The sequence below is a fragment of the Monodelphis domestica genome, chromosome 3, assembly GCF_027887165.1.
Source record: "Monodelphis domestica isolate mMonDom1 chromosome 3, mMonDom1.pri, whole genome shotgun sequence".
NCBI lineage: Eukaryota > Metazoa > Chordata > Mammalia > Didelphimorphia > Didelphidae > Monodelphis > Monodelphis domestica.
Genome location: NC_077229.1, coordinates 44,682,138 through 44,710,076, shown reverse-complemented (window position 1 = coordinate 44,710,076; position 27,939 = coordinate 44,682,138). Strand labels below are relative to the sequence as shown.

Below are 27,939 nucleotides of genomic sequence, written 5' to 3'. Positions count from 1 at the left end.
AAGCAGCAGCACAAATCATGGCCTTTAGACTCAGCTGGTAAGAAAAGCCATCATCCCGGGATATTTCAGAAATGTTAGAATCCACACTTTGAAATAAACAGTGCAAGGGAAGCTGGAGTGCCAGGCCTGGAGTCAGGAGGTTCTGGGTTCAAATGTGGCCTCAGATAGTTCCTTTCTGTGTGTGACCCTGGGCAAGTTACTTAACCTCAGTTGCCAAGCCCTTACCACTCTTCTACCTTGGAACAGATACCTAATGTCGATTCTAAGACAGAAGGGAAGGGTTAAAAGGAAAAAACCCCAACCGTGATTCACTTGTCTCCCCCTTCCTCCCCACCAGTTTTGTTCTCTGTTTTTTGGAGCCATTTCACGGAAGCCACAAGACTCCAACCAGCCTGGGATCCACCGGACAAGAGCAACCGACATTGAAGAAGATGTTAATGATGGTCGGCTCTCGCCAGTCTTTTAATGGTGACTCGGGAAGACAAGATGACCCTTTACCTATTCTCCAGTTTACAAGAGAATCCCCCAGGGGTTTGTTGTACTTGTTCTGATGGCACCGAGATGGGCTTGGCTGTAAAGGGCAGGCCTTGCAGGAGGCAGCGGCTCACCAGGCTTTCCTCTGGCTGTGGCCACAACTGAACATCTAGTTCCCTCCTCGAGGTGTAGAAAGAAGTTCAGAGCCCTTCCCCAAGAGAGCCTCTGCACTTGGCCAGCTTTCCGAAAGCATTTCAACTTTATTCAGCGGTTAGTGATCACTGCCAGCTCTTCAGAGATGTCAGCTCGGCTTGCCACACAAGGTTGTTTTGCGATTGACTTGATAACGTTAGTACCTGGGTACAAAGATTCAAATTCTGGTAAACTGTAGTGTCAGCTTTTCCTCTATTGTTGTCGTGTTGAGAAATTTGGGGTGAAGGGTTAACTCCTCAGATCCCAGAAAGCCAGTTCTAACTACTTTGTCTGCGGAACGTGGGCACCTGTTGATTTCTGTGCCTTTGCACGTCCCCAGCTCTTCAGTTTTGTGAGAAAGGGGGAAATGTTTGGGGTGTCCAAGAATAATCTTCGATGATGTCGCAATACTCCCAGAATAATGCGGCCATCATCACTACCAAGGTGTATGCGTTTGGGTCAGAGGTGGGAACAGGGTAGAATGACCTTCTGCTTCTCTACGGGTGGTGGTTTACCTAATAAATATGAACCAGAGAAATCTGACACAAAGGAAAACATCGTTCTTTGATATCCCCTTGGTTGGCCTCTCCCTTCCCCAAATCTGTTTAGAGTCATTTATAACCTGGCAAACCTGACTCATGAGATCCTATTGTTAAGTCTTTTGGGAAACCAACAAACATGACAAGGAAACTGAACTGACAGACAAATGCATCTTGGGCCATGAGAAATCCACAAACAAAGGGAGCAAGGTAGGATGTCTTTGGAACCCAACAGATTTCTGAGGCCAGAATGAACTGGCTCTTCCTGCTCCGAAAAGGAGTCGCAGCAAACAAAACCTAAGCTGATCCCCAGATTTTTCAGAGTAAAAGGAGCCCTTCCCCAGGTTCAACGTTAACCTTTTTATTTTTCAGACCATAAGTTCTAAACCTCTTTTATTGGTCTTTTTGGTTTTTACATGACTTTCATGAGTATGTATCACTCCCCTGCCCAGTGAGTCATCCCTAGTAACAGATCTCAGAAAAAGGAAAAACAGATGAACTACTTTTAAAATGACTAGTCACCCCTAAACAGCGGACGTTCTGACTGAAAGATAACGAGCATCATTTCCCATGGCTCTTCCGCTAGATATATGCCAAAGAAGTTTCCAAAGTTTATTCATAAGTGGGCAGAGGGGGACTCTGGGAAAATCAGGTCTTGAGGTAATCAATGCCTTTTGACTAGGGCGTATGAATGGCTTTCTGCTGGTCCTGAGCAGGACGAGGCTTTGGACTTTTGCTATCCACATGCAATTACTTAAGAGTTCACATTTTTCAAATTAGTTTACAGACTAATCAGAAAGGGTTCCTGGGTACTCCATGATGCCACGTTTGAAGCTAATACACAAACCTCTCTGAGGGTTCATCTCACCCAATTAGGAGCACACAGTTAAAATCTTTTCTTTAAAAATGGTGCCATTTTGTCTAATGTATAATCTTACACATACATCTATTTGCATGCAAGATGTGAGTTGGTGGAGTGGAGGTGGGAAATAAACAATAAGAATATGCCAAGGCCAATGCAGCATAATAAAGGCTGAATATACTCCTGGCTCTAAAATGCGTAATTGCTGCTGAAGGTCATAACCAACTGAGAAAAATGATGGTGAGGCAAAGAAACAGTCTCTTTATTAGTCACTTACTGCGTGGATTCAAAACAAACACATGCACACATTTTAGTATAAATACTATATTTATTAAATATCTTTACAGCTTATTTAAATGTATGTACAGAACTATTCCTGCATAAGTTATACTTCAGACATCCAATTCAGGTACTTGCCTCTTGTAAGACAGGTAATGATAGTCTCAAAAGAAAAAAAAAATTCTCATCAGTACAGGTACAGATTCAATTTGGTTTTGTTATTTTAGCCAATTTTGCCATAAGCCATCTGATACATCTGTAATCTCTGAACAGAAACAGCCAATTTTCAATTCAGAACTCCCCCCCAAATGTCATTATGACTTGAATCCAAATCTCATGTGAGTTCTCTAAATGGAATCAGGTTCTGATTTCTTACATTTGACATTTTTTCCTTCCATACAAAACATACATTACTTTTGTCCCCAGGGAAATTGGATGCGCTAGTTCAAACAAAAGACAGCAAGTGAGGTGACAAGGAATCATTAACACGTGAAAGCAAAGACATTTTATAGTCCAAGCCCTTCTTCTCTACACAGCCTTAACATGGACTTTCCCCAAAGAAATCCCACATTCCCCGTCTCGTTACTTGATGCAGGATACTGACTTCAGAGCAGTTGCCTCAACAGAGGAAACTTTCTCCATGGCGCAAAGCAGCGAACCTAATATTCGATACAAGGACAACTCCCCAAACAAACATACCTGGAATGGATTCTCTTTGTGGTTAAGTACCCATCAATCATGTCAAGCCACTACATTACCCTATTATAGGACAAAAAAATAACGTTTTCCCTTATTTTTCTCCTCCCCTCTCCCCTGGGCTTTAAAAACAATGACACTAACAACAACAAAAAAACCACCAAACCAACCACATGGACCCCACTGTATCTCCATTCAGTAGATTTTTTTTGTGCGCAGGCAGCTTAAGTTCATAGGAAGAAATAAGGTTTTGATATGTTTAGAGTGCACATTTTCAAACAGAACAAAATAAAATTTTCAAGCATGTGATAAAAATATTAATTCTTTATAATACAGTATTGCTTTATAAATATAGATGGAAAAGCTATAAACTTTACTGGTCTTTGGTGCATCCAGTGAGGGATAAATAATTTGTAATTTGTAAATTAAAAATCCAAATTTTCTCTTTTGCTATAAAAGTCCATTACATGAGGCAAATGGCGTCACTTACACTGCTTGATTTAAGCTATCATTAGCACAAACATCAGTTTTAGAGACAGACTTACTAAGTGGCACAGCTCAGGCAGTCATTCCCCAAGATCTAGGATCCCCAAAAGGGCCCAACTGAGGGAACGCGGGGGCCCGGGGGCTTATTGGGAGTCCCCGAGCAGTTACAAAAGAGCACAGGGAAGAAAGGCTGGGGAAGGGAGGGCTACAAAATGAGAAAATACTTTGGGTCATTCATTAATCTATAGGCCAAGTACTAGGGAACTTCACCATAGGACTCCTCTCGACATTACGGAAACAAAACGTCCATTTTATTCTGTAACAACCATTTGTCCAGCAAGACTTTAAGCTGATTAAGTAACCTGTAGAAACTACCACCTGTCTAGTTCTAGAACGACTGTTTGGGGTTTCCTCTGAGCAGAGCCCGAGCCAGTCATTTGCCAGCTCTCCTTCTCCCAGGAGCCAAAATCGTAGGCATTGGAAAATTAATGCAGAGACATCCAGATCATGAGGCCAAATGCCTCGGACCAGAAAAAAATGGAAACCCCCAGACACAAGAAATTAAGCCATCAGCAGAAGTATGAATATATTCCTTTCAAAAAAATTCCATCTGGATGCAACCTTCTGTTTCTTAAAAACATACAGACTGCAAATAGTTTGTGCAAAATAAATACCCGCCATGTGCCACACTCGCTCTTCCATGTTTTATCACAGCACTACAATTTCTCATTATTCTAACACTCCCTCCCCTCCCCCCGTCCCCTCTACCAAAGAATGCTATTTGTATCAAGTTAGGGTAGTTAAGGCATTCTGACATGTAATTAAAGGTGATTCAAAATATATCTCTAACATTATGCCAATTTAGGAATAGTAGATAAATTACTGAACGGCTTACAAATGAATAACTCATTCTCATTATAAATGAAATGCCTGTTACAAGCATGATGCTTTGAAATATAGTAATGACATGTACATGGTACATGTTAAACAATTTTTAAATAAAACCAAAGCCTGACATACAGTTTTGCAAATATACAGTACAACTTCACAAAAAAATCTTTTAAAACCAGTTGAGGTAACCTCAAACAGAACAGTTTTAATGCAATAAACCGGGCAGAGTAAGATCTTCTTGAGAGGAAAACAGACTTTCGACACTCTCCTCAAGAAGACACTCGTTTGGTTTCACTGCATCTTCATCTAAACACCAATGTTACCTGACTTTTTATATATAGAAAACATGGCTTTAATTTAAGGATTTCTAAGTGTGTATCTTTCTACCACCAAGTTAATGGAAAAAGGAAAACTGACCCAAAAATATCTCTTTACAGCAGTCAACTTTCAAATGAGCCTCAAAAGTAAATGAATGTGAGCTTGCAGATAATGGAGAATTTGGACGCTGGGTAATTTCAATGAAAACGGCATACTGTCAAATGGCTATTAAGAAACTGTAAACATTAAGTTTGAATCTGACAGCCCGGAAGTTCTCGGAGGGAAACTTCCAATGTCAGATTTTCACGAAGAATCTTTTTTTCCTGGGGCCCTTCCGTGCTCCTGCCATTCATCACTCCAAGTATTTGCTTACGCGGATCAACACGGCTTGGATGCAGTGTGTGCTACAAAGTGGGTCTTGACCAGTCTAAGAACCAGAAGCCGACACAATTCAAGGTCACGGCCATCTTCTCGAGTCCCTGGACCTCCATCCAGCCTACCGTTCTCGCACAGAGACGTGGGCCTACTTCCCTACAACACATTCGGACAAATGAGGTGGGTTTCAGCCACGATTTTCAATCTCTGGGCTTTCAAGAGTTTGCTTCACAACCTAAGTAGTGCTATTTCCTCTCCCCTGACCTCCAATTAAACTTGGCAAGGAGTGTCTCCTCTCTCCTACTCCCAACCTCCCATAAGCTCATTTTATCCGGGCTAATGAGCTACTCAACAATTCAGTCACTGGAGCACAATTAAGCATTTTTTTTAAAAAGCACAAACATTTGCATCCACAGAGTTTAAACTGATTTTTCTCTCAATTTTGTAATAAAAGGGCTCTTGGGCTCTAGACTTTAAGACGAATCCAGAGCTTCAAATGAATTCAGAGCAATGTTTTACAGCAGAATTATAAGCCCCTGAAAAATAGGGGGTTATACCAGAAACACAGACATACTCTATCATCTTACAACAACAGACTATGCATGTGAAGGTTCATGTGGAACATTTCCTTCAACGAGTAATGCATTTTTCTAGTAGATGTAGTAAGTAGCACATGACTTGTGGTGGGTTTTTTCAAAAATAAATTTTACACATTCTAGTTTGAGTTACAATCTACCCACATTACTCATCTGCAATACTTCAATTGAATTCTGAAAAATAGCAGCCTTTTTTTTGGCTCTGAAGGTCTTCCACCTCCCCCCGCAAAGGATAACTAGCAATGAAGGACGAGCTTCAAGTCTTGCGTTTTCTTCAGCTGGTGCTGGCAGACGTGAGCTAGTCGTATGACAGTAGTGGTTCGTAACAAGGATCTCAACCGGACTGTAAAAAGACAGGCGACAGGCATAAATCACTGGCCATCGAGATCAGCGGCAAAGGAAAACGCGGTCCTGCCAGCAGGAACAGTCCGTACACAGGGAAGAGGAGCGTCAGAGGTTGACCTGGAGGAGAGTTAGTCTGTATACTCAGCGACGATGGACAGGAGGACAGTGATGTCATCCGGTTTTCCTCCTGAAAGAAAAGAAGATCACAGCATTTGAAGACAAGAGCCAAGCAGGGCCGAGAGATGGCCTAAAGCATCAAAGGTTCTGCCTATCAGCATGCAGCAGCTGGACACAGTGTGGTCTTGTAGAAAGAGAAACTGCTTTTTTTTTTCTCCCTGAGGGAGAAGGGCTGCCCCACACTGGCGACTCCTCTTTGTTTAGGGCAGGAGCATCGGCTGAGTGTTAGCGGGCACTGCGAGACCCACGAGGGACAAAGCTGTCCAGGCTCTCCTGCGGATGAGTTTTTCTGTTATGTTTCTGCTGTGACATGCTAGGAGGATCCTGCAACAGCCAGAAGCCCACCAGCCTCCCAAAGTCTGGCAGACATAGACGGACGTGCCTTTCTCCAAAAGGGAGCCACAGCATCACGATGGCAAGATCACGGCACTCTGCCAATAAGCCAAGGACAGTTTTAATACTGTCCCCCTTTCTGAAGCAGTGGCAGCAAGGGGCCTGGAGGAAGCACAATGCCAAGCCTGGGAAGGCCACTGGAAAAACGGCCTGAATTTGCCCAGAGGCCTTTGGGCTCCAATCCAAGGAGGACGATTCGGGCACTCCGGATGTTCAGGTTATCCCTGCTTTGTTCCTATCCCGATGACCTTGGCCCAAAGGTGCAGGGAGGGAGGGGCAAACGGGGGAAAGGCCAGGGATCTGTTGCCCTAAGACTACCACCCATCAGAGGGTCCGAGAGGCTCCCACTGCACTTACAGGCCCCAGCACTTCAAATCCCCGAGGCTGAAAGCTTCCCAGAGGCTTACCTCTCACATTCAGTCCGTTGTCACATGCAAACTGGGCAAAAGGTGACATGTAATTTGGGTCATAGGCCAGCTCATGAGCTTGCTCTGCAATGCTTCTTGCGGTCTGTTGTATACTCTCGTAATTTGAATTCTGGAATAAAGATAAATGAATTCTTTTTAGAAGTACTACCCCACAGAGGATCACGATTGAGAGCTGGGGTGGGGGTGGGGGAATAATCCCTTCACACAATAGAAGTATTACTCTGAAAGGAGTTTTACATCTTTCCTGTTGGTTCTAGCCAATCGCCTCCTTGGGTCACAATGCACTATGACACCAGCCTCCTGGTTGGCCTCCCTGCCTGTACTCTCTTCCCCTCTGCTCAGCTGTCAAAGTGATCTTCCTAGGACACAGGTCAGACTGCATGACATAGTGACGCCCTGCTGTGGCCCCCCAGTCAGGTAGAAAATCCTCTGATTGGCTTTTGAGATCCTCCCTCCTCCTCCTTTCTTCTAGGATCCAGTGACTGATCCAGTGACTCCTAACGCACGCTCCATCCCCAACTCTTCCCATCTCATTTCTGCCTCTGAGTCTCTAGTCAAGTCTCCCTGGTTGCAAGGAGCCTTTTCCGGGCTTTCTTAATGCCTTCTCTCCCAGCTCACCCCCAGCGAGTGCTCATTTGTACAGAGTTCTTTGCCTGGGCTCTCCCTTGCTGGAATGGGAGCTCCTGGAGGCCAGGGCTGCTCCGCATGGGGCGCTTCAGAAAGGCCTGTCGTCTTGGTCCTGCTAGTCCTGCTAGTCCAAGCCCGACAATGAGAACTGCAGAAGCTTCTCTGCTCCTTGTTTAGAGAGGCCCCTCTCGCCTCCCCTCATGCCAGGCACCAGCAGCAGCCCAAGAGGCAAAAGAGCCCCTTTAGAGATTTACATTCTTCTAACACAAACACTGGCTGTCTGCCCCAAATGCATGGCAATGTGTGGACTAAAGCAACAGAAAGCGCAGGTTTAATTTCCTCGCAGACTCCTGCTAACTGTCAAGTTTTCAGATGATGCTGACTTCTGAACTGCTCGGCTCGGAGGGGATCTCAAGGGATTTGTTTGTCACCCTCCCTTTCGCCAGATTTGCTCTGAGCAGAACAGAAAGAGAAGAGAGGCAGGAAGAAGGATAATAATTAGGTAAAGACGATCCTTTGCCACTTATTCTCTTAATACTCCCTGAGGGTGTCCACAGCATTTACGTGGAACAAGGCCGAGTGCCCGAGGCAGCTCAAGGAGAAGGGCTCTGGGTCAGGCAGGCCAGCTTCGGGGTCCATTACCTTTAACTTCTTCAGCTCCTGGAGGATCATGTAATCGGGCATGTTGTCAAAAAGCCCATCTGTGGCTGTCAGGATGATGTCACCTAACTGGACGTCAAAAGAAGTGCTGTCAGCAGCATCCGGGCTGTGGAAATGACAAAGTCGTGAGCAACAAAGGTAAGGGAGTCATTTGCAGACACAGAACAAAGTTCATATACATGGTATTTCCTTGGTCTGCATTAATGGAGTCAGCTTGCTTTTTTTTTTACACCCTCACCTTCCATCTTAGAATCACTACTGTGTATTGGCTCCAAGGCAGAAGAGTGGCAAAGGTTAGGCAATGGGGGTTACGTGACTTGCCCAGGGTCACACAGCTGGGAAGTGTCTGAGAGCATATTTGAATCCAGGACCTCCCATATCTGGGCCTGGCTCTCCATCCACTGAGCTACCCAGCTGCCCCTCCCTCTCCTCCCCCCCCCCCATGCAGCTTTCATTTGAATGCTCCTGAATCTAGACCACTGAAAGAATTCCTCTACTAAAGCTTGTTTTTTTCACAGACAGATGATGAGGCTTCAGCTGGGCGGCTTATACATCCCACCCCTTCTGCTTTACCACCCAGGCTATAACAATTAGCTTATTACACACTTAAATTATGGCTGCTCTTGGTGAGGCACAGAAGTCAAGATGAAGTGAGAGTGCAAGAAGCTAATGAGAATATTTTGGAAAAATGGTGTTTCCAGAGGAGGGCAGATACCACCAACGAGCACTCAAAACTGACAGAAGAAATCTCGTGGGATTCCACGGGAAGCCCAGGGCTTTAAGATGACTCAGAGGTTAACAGTCTTCAAAACTCCTGGCTAAAATGAGTCATTTTCTCATTTCCCAGTTCTGAAGGGCCCAAGTCCTACTCATCACCCAGAGGGCTGCGGCTGGTTGAATGTGGCTCTCAGAAGTCCGGATGTGTAAGTGATATTTGTGAACAGGCAGGTTAGAAAGCACCGAAATGCTGCACAATGATTTTCTGTGAAGTTCCTATCTACTTAGGTGTAAAGAATTTACTCTATCGTTTCTGTCTCTATATGATGAGATAATGGTCTCTCCCCATTTAACAACTATTTAAGTCCTTTCTTTTTCCATTGCAAAAAGCATTAACCAGTATAATGCCCCTCCACACACAGCAGGGGGTCAATACACTCTGTGAGGGTGAACCGTATACGGGGAACACGGACAGCCAGGGCAACACCGTGCCATAACATCTCTCTGCCTCTAACGCTATGTACGGATTATTTATATGATGGACTCTTTGACGCAAGGATGACTTAGAAAGCTATTTTCAAATGCTTTAAAAAGCCTTTTAAGGGTTCCAAGGGGGGGGGGGAAGAGTTGATTTTTTAAAACTGACATAATTTTTTAGGCAGGAAAATCTACCCCAAAGAAAACAGAGAGCCTGAGACTGGACAAAAGAATCAGTAGGAATTTGGGGGTGGTGGTGGAGGGAATGGGGAAAGTTCCTCCCTTCCCCCAATGTGGGGGTGGAGGCCTTTTACCAGGACAGGCCTAAAACTTTAGGAGTGATTGAGCTCTTAAAACTAGTCACCAGGCTGGGCCTATCTCTTAAACTGCTTTTTGGGGAAAGAATCAGGGGGCTGATTAGGCAACCAGAAATGGAAAAGAGAATGAGGTGGGGACAGAGCAAGAGAAGTAGTAGGAGAGCAGAGCTGAGCTTGGGAAGGAGAGACAAAAAGCTTTGTACAAGCCCAGCCACAGCTAGACTGCCTTTGAATGAAATGGCTTTTGTAAAAGATCTTCCTGCCATCTACACGGTGCAGTGACGAGTCCTCCAGTTCACCTTTTCCTGACCTTCACAGCAAAAAGCACTGGCTCTGAAGTCAGAAGACTGGGGTTCAAATCCTGCCTCCAACACTTATTACCTGTATGATCTTGGGCAGACGTATCCAGTCCTGGCCCTCAGGGTTCCTATTTGTAAAATTGGGGGGAAGCTAAGGTGGCCTTTGAGGTCCCTTGAAGCTCTGTATCTCTGATCCCAGAATCCCTGTCACTAAAAGGAAGCATGGCACTGTGACATCTAAGTGAGAATGAAGCTCCCTGGAGCCAAGCTTTAAAACGGAAGGGACCCTATGGAGTTAGAGGGGCAAGCAGCTCCAGGTCCCAGAGGTGAAAAAAGAGGCTGAGCTGGGATCAGAAGCCAGGTTCTGGGCCTTCACACTAAGCTCCTGATCCCCGAGGTTGTCCACTCCTTTGGGGGCATGAATAAGAGAGCAGGCCGAAAGGCATCCGCTCAGATGGCCTCACTTTGGGTGGAGTCCTACCGAGTCCATAACTAAAGGTGAAAACAAGCATTTCAGGGGATGCTGCATGTTGTGAATAAATTGGGACAAGTGACACCGACAAGGAGGAAAATTCAGTAGAATTAACAATGAGGAACTAAAGGAGAATCCTGGCTCTGCATGTTTGCTCAGAGGCTGTGGTAAAACATGAGACCTCAGAAAGTGCAGATCGATGACTGCTGGGGCACCCAAGGCCACTTCTCTGCTCAAGTTCTGGTTGGGTTTTTTTTTTTCCTCATGAGTGGCCTTTGCTGCTCTGCCTGTAAAAGACTTCCTGCCATTGGCCAGTTTGTCCTCTTCTCCCAACACTCCCATCCATGAGCTTGGGGTTCTGCCAAATGCAGTTTCTACCCATTTTGACTGAACACGCTGTGCTGCTGGGAACCTGCCTGCACTGAAACATGAGCTGCGATCACATGCTGGCCAGCCTGCCCCATACGCCAAGGAAAGCAGTGGCCACCGCCCCGCAGGCAGGCTGGTCACCCTGGCCTCACACCAATAGGACCCAAATGATGGGGAACAGTCGGATCTCCAAATGGGAACAGGTGCAACAGACTAAGAAAACTCAAAGCTATGGCAGTCAAGGATCCTTCCTCAAGGGTTCATGACCTTTAGGGGCCAAGCTCATGCCTTCAGGGAGGTCGATACGGTCATGGATCACTGCCACCATAAACCAATTTTTACAAATAGCCTTATGAGAATCTCCCCCAAAATACAGCACTATGTTTATTTTGTAATCTAGTTCAAGTCTACCTAAGAGTTCCCAGAAAGCTCTGCTCAACGATAGAACTGTACTTACTATAGGATCCACTTATTCAGGTTAAAATGCTAGCAATAAGAATTGGTTTAATGCCTCAAGATCTGGTTCTCTCTAGAGCAGCAGGTAAAGGGCAATGAGCACCCACTAAAGCTTCTCTCTCAGGAATAACAGCTCTAATTTGGCCCAGAGTGACCATGAAACGGGCAATCAATTTTTCAGCTACCTAATTTTCATGTCCGTGTTGGGAAAAGAGCCATTTAAAGATCTTATAATAAATTATAAGTAAACAGTAGGCTCTTGCCCACTTAAAGTTTAACTTCTAAAAAGGTGATAGAGAACACCTCAGTTAGTATGAAAAACCCTGGCAGGACAATTCCCTTTCCCCAATAACAGTCAATTGATTTAGATCATTAAAAAAACAATTCAAACCCTTCCCTTCTGTCTTAGGATTGATACACTAAAGCAGAAGAGCAGTAAGGGCTAGACAATGGGAGTCAAGTGACTTGCTCAGGGTCACCCAGCTGGCAAGTGTCTGAGGTCACATTTGATATCCACTGAGTTACTCCCCAGATCACTTCTGACTCTCTTTCTCTGATCAACCTGGTCAATGCTTTGCCAGACTCTGCAATGTATGCTTAAACAGTGAAGCAAGTGAAGGCTTCCTGCCTGGGACATATACCAGCTCTCAGGACATGAATCTGGATAAGACCGAAGGGCAGCCTTTGTGTTCCATAAAAGCACAATCACGAATACAACCCAATCTGGGCTAGTTTTTGTCAGAATGAAAAACGGTAGCTGGTAAACACAACCTTAGAGCTAATGCCATTGTGCCATTGTCGACTGCTCTCCACATTACAGAATCCCACTCGGGTGGAAGAATAATAGCTAACATTTATGTAATGTTTTATATTCTATGAACTCCATAAGGAGGGTGCCATTATTTTTCCCAACTGAGGGTGAGAGGTAAAGGGACTTGTCCCAAATCACCTAGCTCATCAGTATCTGAAGCAGGATTTGAACTTGGGTCTGACTTCTAGGCCAGACCTCTGTCCATGTACCAACAGGCTGCCTGGAGCAAAAAAGATACTCCAGGGAGAACAACCATCACCCTCAATCTATTTTCCTATTAATTCCTTACATGGGAACTGAAAGTGACTATCACCAAACTATTAAAGACAATGATCAGAAGCTCCTGTTCCACCAAAGCCACGAAAGGAAGAACAGGGTCCGAGTGACTCACCTGTCACTCAAGACGACACCCTCTGCTTCAGGAGGTGCTATGGAAAGCTGGAATGGAGTGTTGAAATAGTGCTGCTGCTCGTCCGATCGGTGGACCACCTCTCCTCCTCGCACCACCAGGAAGCCTGAATCCCCCAGGTTGGCTGTGTGTAGGCGATGGCTTGTCCTATCCAAAACCACTATGCAGGCAGTGCTGCTTCCTAGCAAAGAAGGAAACAAGTGTCAGGCCAAACCTTATGGATTTGGTTTATTTTATATACAATTTCTCCAGATGATACACATTTTTTTTAAGTTCTTATTGAACCAAGGCTATTTTAACACTGAAACAAAACCGTAAAATGATTTAATCTCAGTCTCATTCTAAATATAATTCCTATGGAAATAGCCTTTCTATTGCAGCTAGTTAAGGTCAATTATGATGTTTAAAAGGTCAGCATGTTGTGAAGATAAGATACTCATTTTAATATTTAAATACCAGCACAAAATCAGCCACATTATTGTTTTGACATTTCTCTTACATCACTGGCCCCGAAGCCTTCTGTAGGAGATGCAGTAACGTTTGAAACAGGGCACTTAACCAGCATTTAAAATGAGGGTGAGGAGGAACTCATTTCTAGCTGCTGGGGTCATGAAGCCATTTTCCCACATGGGGTGGGTGCTGAGGATTCCAAGGAAACATTTCATCTGCAGCTTATGGAACAGAGGAACCAGCTTTCACTTAAAAATTTAACCAGATAAAGGGTAAATAACTGACATTTCTGTGACCCTTTTAATGTTGACAAGATCCTCTCATTTGATCTTCAAAACAAACATGTTAATAAGATGGTCATCCTGGTGTTTTCCCATTTGCTGATAAGAAAACAGGCTCAGAAAGGTGACTTGCGCAGGATCACATCATTATTGAGGGTCAGGATCTGAATCCAGGCCATCATGGTCTGAAGTCCACTGCTCTTTTATGCCATTATTTTGCCAGCTAACATACTGAGATCCTGACAGTGAAAACTGGGATGTATATTCAAATAGGGACCTCTTGAAGGCAGGGACTGTTATATAGGAGGCACTTAATACCACACAGTTGGCACTTAATCAAGCAGCTAGGTGGTGAAGTGGATAGAGTGCTAGGCCTGGAGTCAGGAAGACTCATCTTACTGAGGTCAAATTCAGCCTCAGACACTTTTTAGCTATGGGATTCTGAGCAAATTGCATTACCCTCTTTGCCTCAGTTTCTTCACCTATAAAATGAGTTGGAAAAAGGAAATGGCAAACCACTCCAGTATCTTTGCCAGGAAAACCTCAAGTGGGGTTATAAAAGTCAAGCACAACTGAAAACAACAAATGGTTCAATGAACTGAACACATTAAAATGTTAAGAAAGAGTTAACGTCTTTTGACCTTTTAATTTTAAACTGACCACAAAGGTACTGGAGTCCACTAAGCCCTGAATTCAAATCCAGATGCAGAGACTGACTAGCTATGTGACTCTAGCAGAGTCACTTAACCTCTGCTTGTCTCAGTTTCCTCATTTATAAAAAGGGGATCATAATAGCATCTATCTTCCAGGGTTGTTGTGAGGATCAAATGAGATTCATAATTGTAAAGTGCACAAAGCAGGTCCTTAAGAATTTACAAGTTACAGTGCTTTTGAAAAATTCAACAAATCTTTACATTACAGTTAAGAACATAAATTACAGCCCTCTAATAGCAGCAAGAGCTGCTTTTGGGGCAGTGGGTGGGTTCTCCTTCCCTGGAGGTCTTCAAGCAGATCATTGATGAATGAGCATTTGCCTGGGGAGCTGCAGGCGGCACTTTGGGGGAGTGAGGGGAGTGTGGGTTGAGAGCTAGATGTTCCCGAAGTTTCCCTCCAACTCCAAAATCCCATGAATTGATCAGTTAGCCAAAAGGAGAGGGCAGAGAGCTACCGAGGACAACAGATTAAGAGGGCTTGCGGAAAAGATGAATCTCTAATCATGTTATTCACTGTCAAAACAAGGGACATCATTGCCTCTATCTGTGATCCCAGGCAGCTGACAAAATCAAATGGTCTCATCATTTGTCTTATTCTTAACTATCCCAAGCTTCAGCCTACAAAATGATATCTGGCTTTGAGTGGCCACAATTTTCCCTACCCCAAATTATTCCTAGAGGCATATGAGGCTCAGTCAACAGAGGGAACCACTCCTTGCCAACCAAAAGCTAAAGAGATCTCCTGACAATTTGCAGGATGAATAGAAAGAAGTCACCAGCTGGAACTGAGGGAGCAAACTGGCAAATGAAGAGCCAAGAGTGACTGATGGAGGAGACCACTCTGGACCATTTAGCCAGCTCCCAGACAGATCCCTCCTACTCCCTAAGATGGAAGGATTTTCACCATCATTTAGTTCCTGGTTTTGTAAACAACTCTTAAGCCTTAGGGGGCAGCAAATGAGAAGGCTCACCTTTTTAGGCCTAACCTTTCAAATTCTTAGGATACAGTGACTTCCAAAAATCTGCATTCTCCTCAGGAAGTTGTAGAGGCAAGACGTGTCAGCAATTTGCTTATGAAATCACCCTGGGCCATAATAGCTAGATCTTTAAAAATCCACCAGTGAGTTCTTAGTCTTTCCCTGGAGTCTGATGCATTCTTTGGGGTTTTTGTTTTTTAGTAATACAGATATGTGAGTGGAGGAGGAGAGGGAATAAATACTTATATTTATTCCTATGTACCTGGCACTGTGCTAAGTATTTTACAGTTTTATAGTTTATAGATCTCATTTGATCCTGATAACAACCCTGGGAAGGAGAGGCTATTATCATTCCCACTTTACGGACAAGGAAACAGAGGCTAAGTGACTTTCCCAAGGTCACATAGCTAGTGATCGTTGAGGGCTGAATTTGAACTTGGGTCTTCCTGATTCCAGGTCCAATGCTCTATCCATTATGGCTCCCTCTGTACAACGAAATACCAAACATCTTGCAGCCACCATGATTGATGACCACTTTGGGCAGAAGCTGTGGTTCAGGTGAGCTCTACAGACAGCCTCCATCAAATGGCCTGGAAGCTGAATTACATAGAGGCTGGGGATATCTGAATTCAAGTGAGAGTGGGGCAAGTGTCAGCAAAGCAAAGCAAGGCTTTCTTTTTAAAATGTGCTTTAGAAGAAATGAGTCCTAGTTGAATATGTTTCTTTTATTAAGAGTTCTTTGGGATTCATAAAAAAAAAAAGTGAAAACCCTTGCAAAGAGCAAGCCCCAGATCAGTTTCATTTTTACAGCCCAGTGTGTGCTCCAGAGCACTCAGAAACAAGGCAATCAGACGAGTGCGAGAAAGCAGAGCTTACTACATTAGCAGGACAAGAAGCTCAGGGAGGCACCATGCAGTATCCCTTCCTATTCTTGAAATTTCAGAAGAAATATTTTCCAGTTTGGATTCTCTTCCATTATCAACCCAAATGCATATATGTTTATGGAAATGATGATGGAAGTCAGATTTGGAAAAAAATATTCTTACTGGAGGATTTTTTAATCATTTTCATTTCTGATCACGGCATCTCACTCTTATCATCTAGAAATTAACCCTTTGGTGACAAAGGAATGCTGGCAACTAACAATAATAGAGATACTTCCAAATGTAGAGCTCAGAGTTACTTATTGAGTAAACTCAAAGCTAGCTTTGAGTAGTGATTTTCCAACCATCTTATCAAATTAAGAATTAGTCGTTCAAAGCACTATGCTAGGAAAGGAGGGTTTGATCCCTACCTCCATACTTTTTCTCTTGGGAAATACAAGTAAACAAGTAAATACTGTTTGAAATGTTTTAATAAACACGGGATCCACCTCTGTGTCCTGCTAGTTACTGAACAATCAAATGGTTTTTAGCAATCTGAATGGGACTTTAAAAAGCTCCTGGAGAAATGAGAGTATTCTTCCCCAAGAATAAATATTGTGAAGCAGTGGAGTGATGGGGAGAAAAGAGGGAAGAAGAGAGAGGTGAGAGTAAGGGGAGAGAAAGGGAGGTGAGAGAAAAAGATGGGAGGGAGACAGTCAGGGGGGAAATCGAGTGCTGGACTACAATGATTCCAAACCTACGTCAGACACTTACCAGTGATGGGATCCTAATCCAGTTCCAACTTCTGAAAAGCCTAGATTTCTCATCAGTGCAATGAGGTCTCATAATAATAATTGCTCTAACTACCTCTTAGGGCTTTGAGGTAAGGCTGCTATAAAGCCCTCAAGACTGAGTAGCAGGCCCAGGGTGGGTGAGACTCCAGGTGATCTCCTTGGTTACTCTGAGCTCTGTGTGTGTGTGTCTCTCTCAGCCTGCTTAGTGCAAAGAGAAGAGAAGCCATGTAGGTGAGGGGCTGTTTTTATTGTTACGTCACACGGTATAAAAGAAACTGAAAGGTACTTAAGAATTTTCTCTCCTTACCGAGCAAAGGTATTTTATTCTGCAGTAGCTCACAGTAACTTGTGGTGAGAATTCCAACAGGATTACTTGGTATGAACCGTCCTTCTTTTACTAAGCGTTCGCACGTTCGCATTAAAGTCCCTGAGAACTGAGACGGATCAACTCCATAGTCTCTCCAGCCTCCTACACCATCTGCTACCCCTAAAAGGGAAAAAAAAAGGTGGAAAGAGATGAAAAGAGGGTGACTATTTCAAAGATATACAACCAATCATGTCAGTCAGAACTTGAACCCACATCTCTTCTGACCTCAGACCCAACCAAATTCTAGAAATCATTATTACAAGATTTAGAGTCTACTTTAAAATATTAGAGGTAAAGTTGTAGCCAAATAAATATGCATAACCAGTAACACTGCATGCTCCTAAATCAATTTCTCATCATATACTGATGTGTTCTTAAAAAGTGAAACAACCGATATGGAACTATTTTCCTACTTTGATGATAAAATAGGAAAAGAAAGTCGCAGTCAGATACAGGAAATAGTCATAAGCATTAGGTACCTTACTCTGAGCTAAGCTTTAGGGATATAACGGAAAGTTAAAGCTGCCTCTCTTGCCCTCCAGGAGCTCACAGTCTAATGGGGGAAAACAGGCAAACAACTATGTCCAAACAAGCCAAATACAGGATAAACTAGGAATAGCCAATAGAGAAAGGGCACTAAAATCACGGGGGAACATTCCAGTGAATTGGCAGGGACAAGGAAGGCACACAGCCAACAGGGTTCTGTGGGAGCCTTCTCCTAACACAGCAGGAGACACCACTTTCAGGCTCACTGTCTTCATGGCAAACTGATATGTAGAATTTCATTTGTAGGGAATCCCAAGTCCTGAAATTCTAGAGTGTATGGGCATCCCTCTTATCTACCTCTCATCTCTTTTTTGAACTCCAGAACTCCATTACCAATTACCTGACTAGTTGTGTCCTCCCAGATGTCTGTCTGCCATCAGCATCTCATGCTCAATATGTCCAAAACAGAATTAATTACATTGTCCCTTATTAAATCTCCTAGTTCTAGCAAAAGCAATGCCATATTCCCAGTGCTCCGTAGCTTTTTTTTTTTTTAATTTAAATTGGGGCTCTATTCTCCTTATTTCTTAACATTGACAGGCAACCTTGAATCCATTTCTCCTCCACTTCCTCCATCCCATCTAGGCATCTCTGACGTACTGCCCTTTCATCCGTTCTCTTCTCTCCATTCATGAAGCTTCTACCCAAGTTAAGGTCCGATTTAATCATCTTTCATCTGGATCATTGCAATAATCTCTACATTGGTCTCCCTGCTTTAGTCTAGGCTCTCTCCAATTCATTCTTCACAGAGCAACTCAAAGTGTCTTCCAAGAGTACCAGTCTGACCACGCCAAAAACTTGCAGGGACTTCCTATTGTTTCTAATATAAGATACAAGCTTAGCTTGGCACTTAAGGCTTATTAGAGTGTGGCTCCAACATTTCTTTGTAGCCTTACTTCACAGTACTCTATTTCACACTATCCCCTTTGACACTACTTGCACTGTTGTGTGTCTCCTCTAGGTTTTTGGGACAACCCTCTTTCCTGGTTCCCCTCCTCCCTATCTGACAACTTTGCTAGATTTTCCTCCAGCCTACATCTTATGACTTGCAAGTGTCTCACAGGGGTCTGTCCTTCCCCCTCTTCCCTTCTCCTACTACACTATTTTGCAGGGTGATCTCATCAGCTCCCACGCCTTCAATTCTTATGTACTGATGATTCTCAAGTCTACTTATTTAAGCTTAACCTCTCTGCTGGCTGCACCTCCATATGTGTTGGAGATATCTCCAACTGGATGTTGTTCTATTGACCAAGATACCTTTTTGGTTCAACATGCCCAGACGGGAACTCATCTTTCCCCAAACCTATTCCTTTCCAAATCTCATTTTTGGGGTACCACTATCCTCTCAGTCCCCCAAGTGTGAAAGCTAGGTGTCATCCTCAATTCCTATCTACCAACCTCCACAGAACAAATAGATGCTGCCACTACCCCCTTACAGGCCCTCAGCTCTTCAAAAATGGGTTACTGCAACTGTCTGCTGATGGGTTTGCTTGCTTAGTCTCTCTCCTTTCAGCCACTAAAGGGATTTTCCTAAAGTGCAGGTCTGATTATGTCATTCAGCCCCGACACTTCAGTGGCCCCCTATCACCTCCAGGATCAAATATAAAATCCTTCATAATATGGGACCCTTCTAGCCCCACCTTTCCAGTCTTCTTACACTATACACCCATTCTACCACACATTTTTCTGTCCAGTGACACTGGCTTCCTCACCATACCCAAACCAGATACTCTCTCTAGGCAGTTGGTCTGGTTGTCCCCTATACCTGGAATGTTCCTCCCTTCTCATCACCTCCAGGCTTCCCAGGCTTCCTTTAAGACCCAGCTAAAATTCAACTTCCTACAGGAAGCCTTTTCCAATTCTTAATTCTAATGCTTTATTTCCTATTAATCCTGTTTATAGTTGGTTTATATAATATAGTTGTTTGCATGTGATCACTCCCATTAGATTGTGAGCTTCTCAAGAGCTGTACCCATCGGTTGTTTTCTTTGTATTCCTGATCCTTACAGTCCCTGGCACATAGTAGGTGCTTAATGCATTTTTATACTGATGGGCTGACTTCATGCTTAACATATAATCCTCTTTATCTTCATCTCTCAGAATCCTTGGGATCACATTCTAGGTCTTACACAATCCCCTCAGGCATAAAGGTTGTTCCTTCTCACATTACCTTCCACTTTATATGTAGGTGTACTTATTCTCTTCCCCAGAACAAGAGCCCGACCTCTCACTTCTTTGCAGAGCTAAGAGAACTATGGGTATGGAACAGTATGCATGCACATATACACATCTTGGCTTTTTTCTTACAGTATGTTGAATAATTTTACTGAACTGTTTTTTTCCCTCCTTTTTATATTTTGTTATAAGGGAGAGGAAGGGGAGATATATACTTCGGGAAATGTAGGTGATGTACAAAACAAAAGATCTATCAATAGAAATTCATTTTTTAGGCCCTTAGAGGGAAGAACTGTCTTTTTATCTTGGTACATACAGTAACTTTTTAGATCTTTATCTCAACATGGCAAAGTCCTTTAAAGGCTATCTAGCCCAACCTTCATAACTGGGCAATCCCCTCTACAACACACCAGCTTGTGCTGGAAGGCTCCCAGAAAGATGGGGAAGTGGGCCACCTCTTGACTTCTGGCCACCTGATTGTTAATAAGTTTGTCCAAAGACTAGCAAAATCTGCTTTTTTTCAACGTCTGCCCCTTGCTTCCAGTTCGGTTCTTTGAGAACTGCAGAACAAGCAGAACAAGTCTAATGGCCTTTCAACATGCCCACTTCCACTACTGGTAGCTCACCTATAAGTAACCCATTCCAAATAAAGTGTTCTCTTCTACAGGGGAAACATCTGCTAACTAACTTCCTATACAGACTAATTTTCTCAGAAAATTGGGAAATTTGCCCTTCTCCACTTCTGTTGTGCCTCTTCTCTCCATGATTCCAGCCATTGGCCTTGAGAACACCTACTATTTCAATACTTTAGCATGTAGTTCATCTGCAATAGGGAACTAGAAGACATCCATGTTGGGCAGGGACTCTCTTATCTTCTTATGGAACTCAGGAAGTCATTGCTATGGAGTTCTTTTCAGTCTAAGAATCATTCTCATTGGGAAGGAGAAAAATGGAGCAGCTTTTTTTAATGAGTATCCTATAGTCCTAGCCCTTCTTCTTTAATAGTCCTTTTCACCAATATGACTTAAAATGGTTTTTTTTAATATTACCCTTGCAAGCCTAAATGAATTCTGAGATTTCTCTCTTTATTCTATCCTTAATAGGACAGATTCTATTCTTTAAAAAAATTTTATTAATAGAATTTATTTCCAGGTATCTCAGCCCCTCCCTTCCCTTCTCACACTACAGAAGGTATCATTCAGCAAAGGGATATGTATATATCAATTATGTTTTTTGTGTTTCCATTTTTCAGTTCATTCTTTGGAGGTGAACATTCACAAGCCATTCTTCAAATATTAAATCTATTATAATGTTCTCTTGGTTCTACTAGTTTCACTCTTCAACATCTCGTGTAGTTCTTTCCAAGATTAAAAAACAAACAAACTTACTCATCATTTCTTACAGTGCAAGAGTATTCCAGCACAATCATATACCACAATTTGTTTAAATATTCCTCAACTGATAGATATCCCCTCGATTTCTAGTTTTTTTGCCACCACAAAGAGCACTGTTAATGTCTTAGAACATATCGATTCTTTCCCTTTCCTTCTGATCTTTTTGGGAAATAGATCCAGTAGCATATATAGTTTTATAACTCTGGACATAATTCTAAGTTGCTCTCCAAAATTGTTGGAACAGTTCATAGTTCCACCAAGAGTGTATTAGTGTTCCAATTTTCCACATCCTCGCTAACATTTGTCATCTTGCCCCTTTGTCATTTTAGCCACTCTGATGGGTATGAAATGATTACGTCAGAATTGTTTTGGTTTGTATTTCTCTAGTCAGTATTGATTTAGAGCATTTCCCCATATACCTATATAAATATGGCTTTGATTTATTCATCTGAAAATTGTCTGTTTTTGTCTTCTGCCCATTTATCAATTGAGGATGGCTCTTACTCTTAAAAATTTGACAAAGTTCTTTATATATTTTAGATATGAGACCTCTATGCAAGAAGATTGTCTATGAAAACTTCCCCATAATTTTCTTTCCTTCTAATCTTGGCAATACTTGTTTTATTTGTACAAAACCTTTTCAATTTAATGTACTCAAAATTATCCATTTTACACCTTAAAATGCTCTCTATCTCTTGTCTATTCATAAATTTCTCTCCTATCCATAAATGTGATGGTAATATGTACCCTGTTCTTCTGGTTTGCTTATGGTATCTCCTAGATCATGTATTCATTTTGATTTTATCTTAGTGAATGGTATATATCCTATCATAGGACCACAAAACACTTGTATTCATCCTCTTAACTTATCCTTGCTTACATTTTCTGTAGTTTTTAAAAATCTAAATTGAAGTTTCCTATGCATCTATATTGTCTCTTTAAATGACAGCTTTCTTTTATTTCTTTTTTTTAACTGAGATTTATTTCTCTTTATATATTTAGGATTTTAGTCTTGTGAGATTTCCATTCCTTCTACGATGACTTTCCTTGTATAATTTTAGTCCACAGGGATTCAAACTTTCCTTTGTCTGAAGCCTTCAAAATCTGCTCTTCCAAAATCTAGGGTAGGTGCCTCTCTCAACATATAGTTCTTTTCCCATAGAGATGTCTGCCTGTCTATAAATAGAGAGCAGGTTCTCAACTTTTCCACTCCAGCAACCAAAAAGGTGCTTAATAAATGTTTGTCCAACTATAGTATAACAATCCAGATATTTTGGTGGCATAGATATAAGGACATGATGAACTGCAGCAACTGTCACCTTTTCAATCTTTTTTTCAAGCAACGATATACATTTTGTAATTTTGTAAACTCTGATTGAGCATTTCCTGTTTTATGATATAGTGAAGATACTCATTTCCACTATAAGAGATATAATTTGAAATGCAGCAATTTGTGGTAAAAACTAAATTTAAGTACAGGCTTTGGGAATGCCATCTGAACCACTGTTTTCAAACCGTTCAAGGAAAAATTTTCTTCTCAATTTCCAATCAAAGTGGCACAAATCATTTTGCTGTTAAATGCAAACTGGTTTCATCTTCAAAAGTCCTTCACATAGAAAACATGTGAAACTGATATAAGATTTACAGTTGACCTCAGCATGAACTATGTAATCTGACAGCAGGTTACATCCTGACCTGATAAAGCACATCGACATTAATCAGATTTCTCCCAGAATAGTGCACAACCTTTTAGACACCTGTTTGCTTCTCTCTCTCTCTCTCTCTCTCTCTCTCTCTCTCTCTCTCTCTCTCTCTCTCTCTCTCTCTCTCTCTCTCTCTCTCCCTCCTTCCCTCCCTCCCTCCCCTCTCTCTCTCACAACCTAGATTAGCAAGTGAAATAAAATCTTGAAAATCCACATACTTCTTTATTTCCTTGTGAAGGTCAAGTTACATAATGTAAAGTCTTGTGTTGAGGATTAGGGTCTGGATAAAACTAGATCAACAGTATAAAATACATATTTGAAACATGATGCTGTCTTTTATTTTTATTAGACATGATTGTTTCTATGAGGAAATTGAGTATCCTGTATCAGAAATACAAAAGCTTCAGGACAAACTAGGACAGCTAAAAAATTTTTTTTTTCAAATTGAGATTTATTTAGACCAGAATGGAAATGCCACTCAGAATACATCAGTATTGGGGAGGAAAAATATGTTAACCACTCCTGGAAAAGCATGTGACCAATGGCAAAAGATCTAGATCTTCCAAAGGGGGGGGGTTCATTAGTTTTCACAAATTAGGGCTTAACCTTCCTTCTCCCTTTCCCCTCCTTGAAAATGTTTAGAAACTACACAATGTCTATCATGAAACATGAGTTGATAGTTCCTTCTTGCCTTGCCAACTTTTGAAGCAATATGTTTGGGGATTTAGAAGGGAAGGACCACTCTTTTAGTTACTGGATTATGTTGAGAGATCTGGAGGAGGTTGAACCTCATGAGTTGATTTCAGGGGAACTGAACTGGCAGGCATAGAAAGTTTATGATCTGAATCTCTGGAGGGAGCACCCGAATTGGGGAGATTACCTATCCATCATATTGAAGAGAGAACAGAAGATCCTTGAGGGCAGAACTGTTCTGTTTCTTTTCTTTCTTTTTTTTTTGCGTCTGCAAAACACCTACCACAGTGCTCCTGGCACATAAAAGTTTATTCACTGAAGATGATCTCTCCTTCTTTTGCAGTAATCTTCCATCTTTACTTCACATTGATAACTGTACAAAAGGAGTATTTTCTTCTTCTGCATTCCCATTACAGCAGCAATCGTATAAAGCCAAGTATATCTGAGTGCTTGTCTTATCCCAGGACTATTGTAACAGTCTAATTGAACTTCCGGCTTCCAACCTCTGCCCTTTCCAAATTCGCTCTTCACAAAGCAGCCAAAATGATTTTACTTTTACAGCTCTATCTGACCATGCCATCCCACTCAAGAAACCATTATGGAAGCCTCTTGTGGCCTCTAGGATAAAATGCTAACACTTTAGATGGGTATTTAAAATCTTTTAAAATAAATATAGCTCCTGCCTCTCTCACAAGGGTTAGTCAGACTATTTGCTTTAACTATTGACATGTTACACCCTCCCCCACAATAAACTTTTATTCTGCTTTTGTATTCTCAGGGTCTAGCCTAATGCTTTTGCTCATAGCAGGTAAATTCTTATTGGAATGAAATGGACTAGATTTTGGATTCTTTGAGGGACAATATCCTGCCTGCTATTTTCATCTCTCCCCACCAAGAACTGAAGGCCCAGTAAGGTTCAGTGTCAAATTCATAAGACTGAGAGCCAGAAGAATGTGGGGCTAAACTCTGCCTTCATGTGACCTTGGGTAAGTCCCAAACTCAAGGTGTCAGCTTCCTCATGTATAAAGTGAGTCACTTTCTGTGGCCTCTAAACTTTCCTCTGGTGCAGCAGCTCAAGCTCAAGAGCACAGAAGACTGCCCAGCACCTTCCTCTCAGTATGATGTTTGTTTGCTGAAGGAGGTCTGATGCTCATTTCAAACGGAAAAGGATGCCCTGCTGGGGAATGGATAGCAGGGGAATTCACATTCACAGGCTTCAGCAGCACCAGCCCAGAGTCAACATTAAGTTTATGCATCTAAAGCAATTTAGGTAACCAAGTGTACACACTGCAATGAAACCAGGGGAAAAAAAGTGGGATCCCATTAATTGTAGCTTCTGTTCTGAGCTTACAGATTTACCAGGTTTGTAACTTCTTCAACAAAATACAAGACAATAAAATAGAAACAATATTGTTTGGTTCTCTTAGATGTCTCTTTTTTGGGTATTAAAAAAAATTATAGCTCCGGTTAAAAGTATTACCCCCAAGCCAGCCAAGCAGTCCAACATGTTTGCTACTGCCCACAATCCTGTAAAGGACTTTTATTATAGAGATGAAAGCTTTTGTGACAAATAACTGATTGGTAAATTCCATCTTATTCATGGAATTTATGCATCAAATTATAATCTTAGATAGGGAATCCTTAATCTGAAATATTTATGACATGTTACAATGGTGGTAGAAACCCCTTCATTTTTCTCTTCTCACATTGATTTTTTTAAACCCTTACCTCCTAAAAAATAAGTATTGAGTGTCAAGGGCTGGGAAATGGGGATTAAGTGACTTGCTCAGGGTTATATACCTAGGAAGTATCTGAGGCAAGATTTGAACCCAGGACCCTCCTGTCTCCAGGCCTTGTATTCTATCCATTGTGCCCCCTAGTTGCCCCCCACATTAAAGGAAAACTTTTATTTTCAGACAAAATCTCTTCTTCCATTCAGTCCCCTCTCTCCAATTGAGAAGTCAAGTAATATGATACTTATTATACACATGAAATCATGCAAAGCATATTTCCACATTAGCCATTTACAAAGGGCGGGGGGCGCAAGAGAAAATAAAGTAAAAAAAATGCTTCAATTCTTTCTCTGGAGGTAGAGAGAATTTTTTATACTGAGTTCTTTGGAGCTGTCATGGATTATTGTATTGATCAGAGTAGCTAAGCTTTTCATAGTTGATTGTCATCACATAGTTGGTTGCTGTTACTTTGTGTACAATGTCTTTGGGTCTGCTCACTTCACTTTTCATCAGTTCACATAAGTCATTCCAAGCTTTTCCTGAAACCATATCCCTTATCATTTCTCAGCACAATAGTATTCCATCACAATCACAGACCACAGCTTGTTCAGCCACAACAAAAAGAGCTGCTATAAATATTTTTGTGCATATAGAGAGCCCTTTCCTTTGATCTCTTTGGAATGCAGACCCAATAGTGGTAATGCTAGGTCAAAGGGTACACAAGGTTTGATAGCCCTTTGAGTAGTTCCAAATTGTTCTCCAGAATAAGCTGAAGTAGCTCACGACTCCATCAACAGTGTATTAGTGTCCCAGTTTTCCCACATCTCCTCCATTATTTGTCATTTTCCTTTTTTCTATCATGTTAGTCAATATGATAGGTGTAAGGTGTAAGTTGTTTTAATTCGCATTTCTCTAATCTTTTAGCTATTGATAATTTTGATTCCTTCTTTGGAAAGATTTCTTCTATTCACATCCCTTGATAAATTGGAGAATGGCTCTTATATTTTATAAATTTTTCTCGATTTCCGATATTTTTGAGAAATGACTGTTGTCAAAGAAACTTGCTGTAAAAAAAATCTTTCCTCAGTTTCCTGCTTTCCTTCTAATAAATAATAAACAATAAATTCCTTCTTAGTTTCCCTTCTTTCCTGCATTTTTACATTCACTTCTGATCCAGAATTTAATTATCATAATAAAAACATTGTTTAGTCAACATCTTTGATATTACTAAGGATACAGCACTGGCAGTTTGAAAAGTTGTTTAGAGTAAAAACAAATTATCTCCAGGAATGGTACATAACCTCTCATACTTCTCAAGCTCAGCTTTTCCATAAACACATGTCAGTTGAAGAAACAGAGCCCAAAAATCTTAAGGTTCCATTAATAACTTCCCATCTCATATCTTTAGCTAAAGGTTTTTCATTAAGATCCCAAATCTAATTATTATTATTAATCCATTGAAACAATAATGTCATACTTGGAATAATAGTAAATGGATGTTAAGGCAAGATTTTTTATGTAATATTATTTCAATTGGGTTATTTGCTTTATGAGATCAAAGTGCCTAGTAGGGGTGACTGGAGCTTATTAGCTTTATTCTGAATCTCTGATTCACAACAATGGCATTGTTCAAAGAGAATAGAATTTCTCCCACCAATTTTAAGTCAAAGGATAAAATTCCAGAATATATTTTATGTATATACTTAAATGGGGAAGACCTGATTCCTGACAAAATCCATAAAATTAATATTCTTAATTTGAGAATTACTAGACTTAAAAAACAAAACTATTTCTCTAGCTGTTAATGGCCAATGACATCCTTGCCCTTTTTTTTTTTTAAGCTTTTAGGCAAAATGTACTACAATTGCTTCCAGAGTAAAAAAAAAATCTTATTAAATTACTTAAAAACAAAATTTGATTACGTGTTAAAATGAGACCTTCCAATTATACATACAAGCCTATCTGCTTAGTAACTGAAAAATATATCTCAAACTTCAGCCAAATGAGGACTTTTGAACTAGTAATAACTTCTACTTCCTATCCCACTTATCTGCAAGCTCCTAAGGAAGTAGTGATGGTATAAAACCCACCTCATCTTCATATTGACATGAGAAAAGAATTAGACACAAGGCAAACATTTTCTAAGAGAAAATAACTTCTGGTGAACAAAGGTTATCAAATGCAAATTTATTAGCTTTTACAGAAACCTTTAACACTTTCTGGTTTTCATATACATTCAAAATAAAACCTTAAGAGTTTCAATCATCATCACTCAGATGATACATGTATATCCCTTACCATCTTCAATGATCTTTAAGCATTTTACAGAGAAGTGACTTTCCCTTCAGTGAAATAAATGTGTCTCTTCATCCATTAGAGTGGGATTTGGTTTAAAATAAAAACTTTGGTAAGCTAGAACAATTAGTAGGGTAAGACTCTGGCTAGAATTTAAGAACTATGGGGAAGAAGGACTTTACAGGATTTTATATACTGGAATTGACACCTCAAGTGTTTCCCTGTCAAGTACACTAGGTCCCCAGGATTCCCTTTAGAGACTTTTAATATTTATATATATTAGAGCTATT

General features: G+C 41.5%; 2 protein-coding genes across 4 annotated transcripts in view; one reads left to right on the top strand and one right to left on the bottom strand.

Annotated features, from left to right (window-relative positions):
- The window catches only part of RAD9B (RAD9 checkpoint clamp component B), a 44,773-nt gene extending 42,484 nt beyond the window's left edge, over nucleotides 1-2,289 (top strand). For all 3 annotated transcript variants that reach the window (XM_007489846.3, XM_007489847.3, XM_007489848.3), the window contains one exon: nucleotides 338-2,289. In XM_007489846.3, coding sequence (XP_007489908.1) covers nucleotides 338-466 — 129 coding nt within the window. In that variant the 3' untranslated portion in view covers nucleotides 467-2,289. The remainder of the gene's footprint in view (nucleotides 1-337) is intronic.
- Nucleotides 2,290-2,375: 86 nt separating this feature from the next.
- PPTC7 (protein phosphatase targeting COQ7) overlaps nucleotides 2,376-27,939 on the bottom strand; it is a 37,476-nt gene continuing 11,912 nt past the window's right edge. The window contains exons 2-6 of the mRNA XM_001363659.4: nucleotides 17,051-17,230; nucleotides 12,648-12,846; nucleotides 8,321-8,444; nucleotides 7,031-7,160; nucleotides 2,376-6,240 (exon numbers count right to left, since the gene is read on the bottom strand). Of these exons, the coding sequence (XP_001363696.1) occupies nucleotides 6,182-6,240; nucleotides 7,031-7,160; nucleotides 8,321-8,444; nucleotides 12,648-12,846; nucleotides 17,051-17,230 (692 nt within the window). The 3' untranslated portion in view covers nucleotides 2,376-6,181. The remainder of the gene's footprint in view (nucleotides 6,241-7,030; nucleotides 7,161-8,320; nucleotides 8,445-12,647; nucleotides 12,847-17,050; nucleotides 17,231-27,939) is intronic.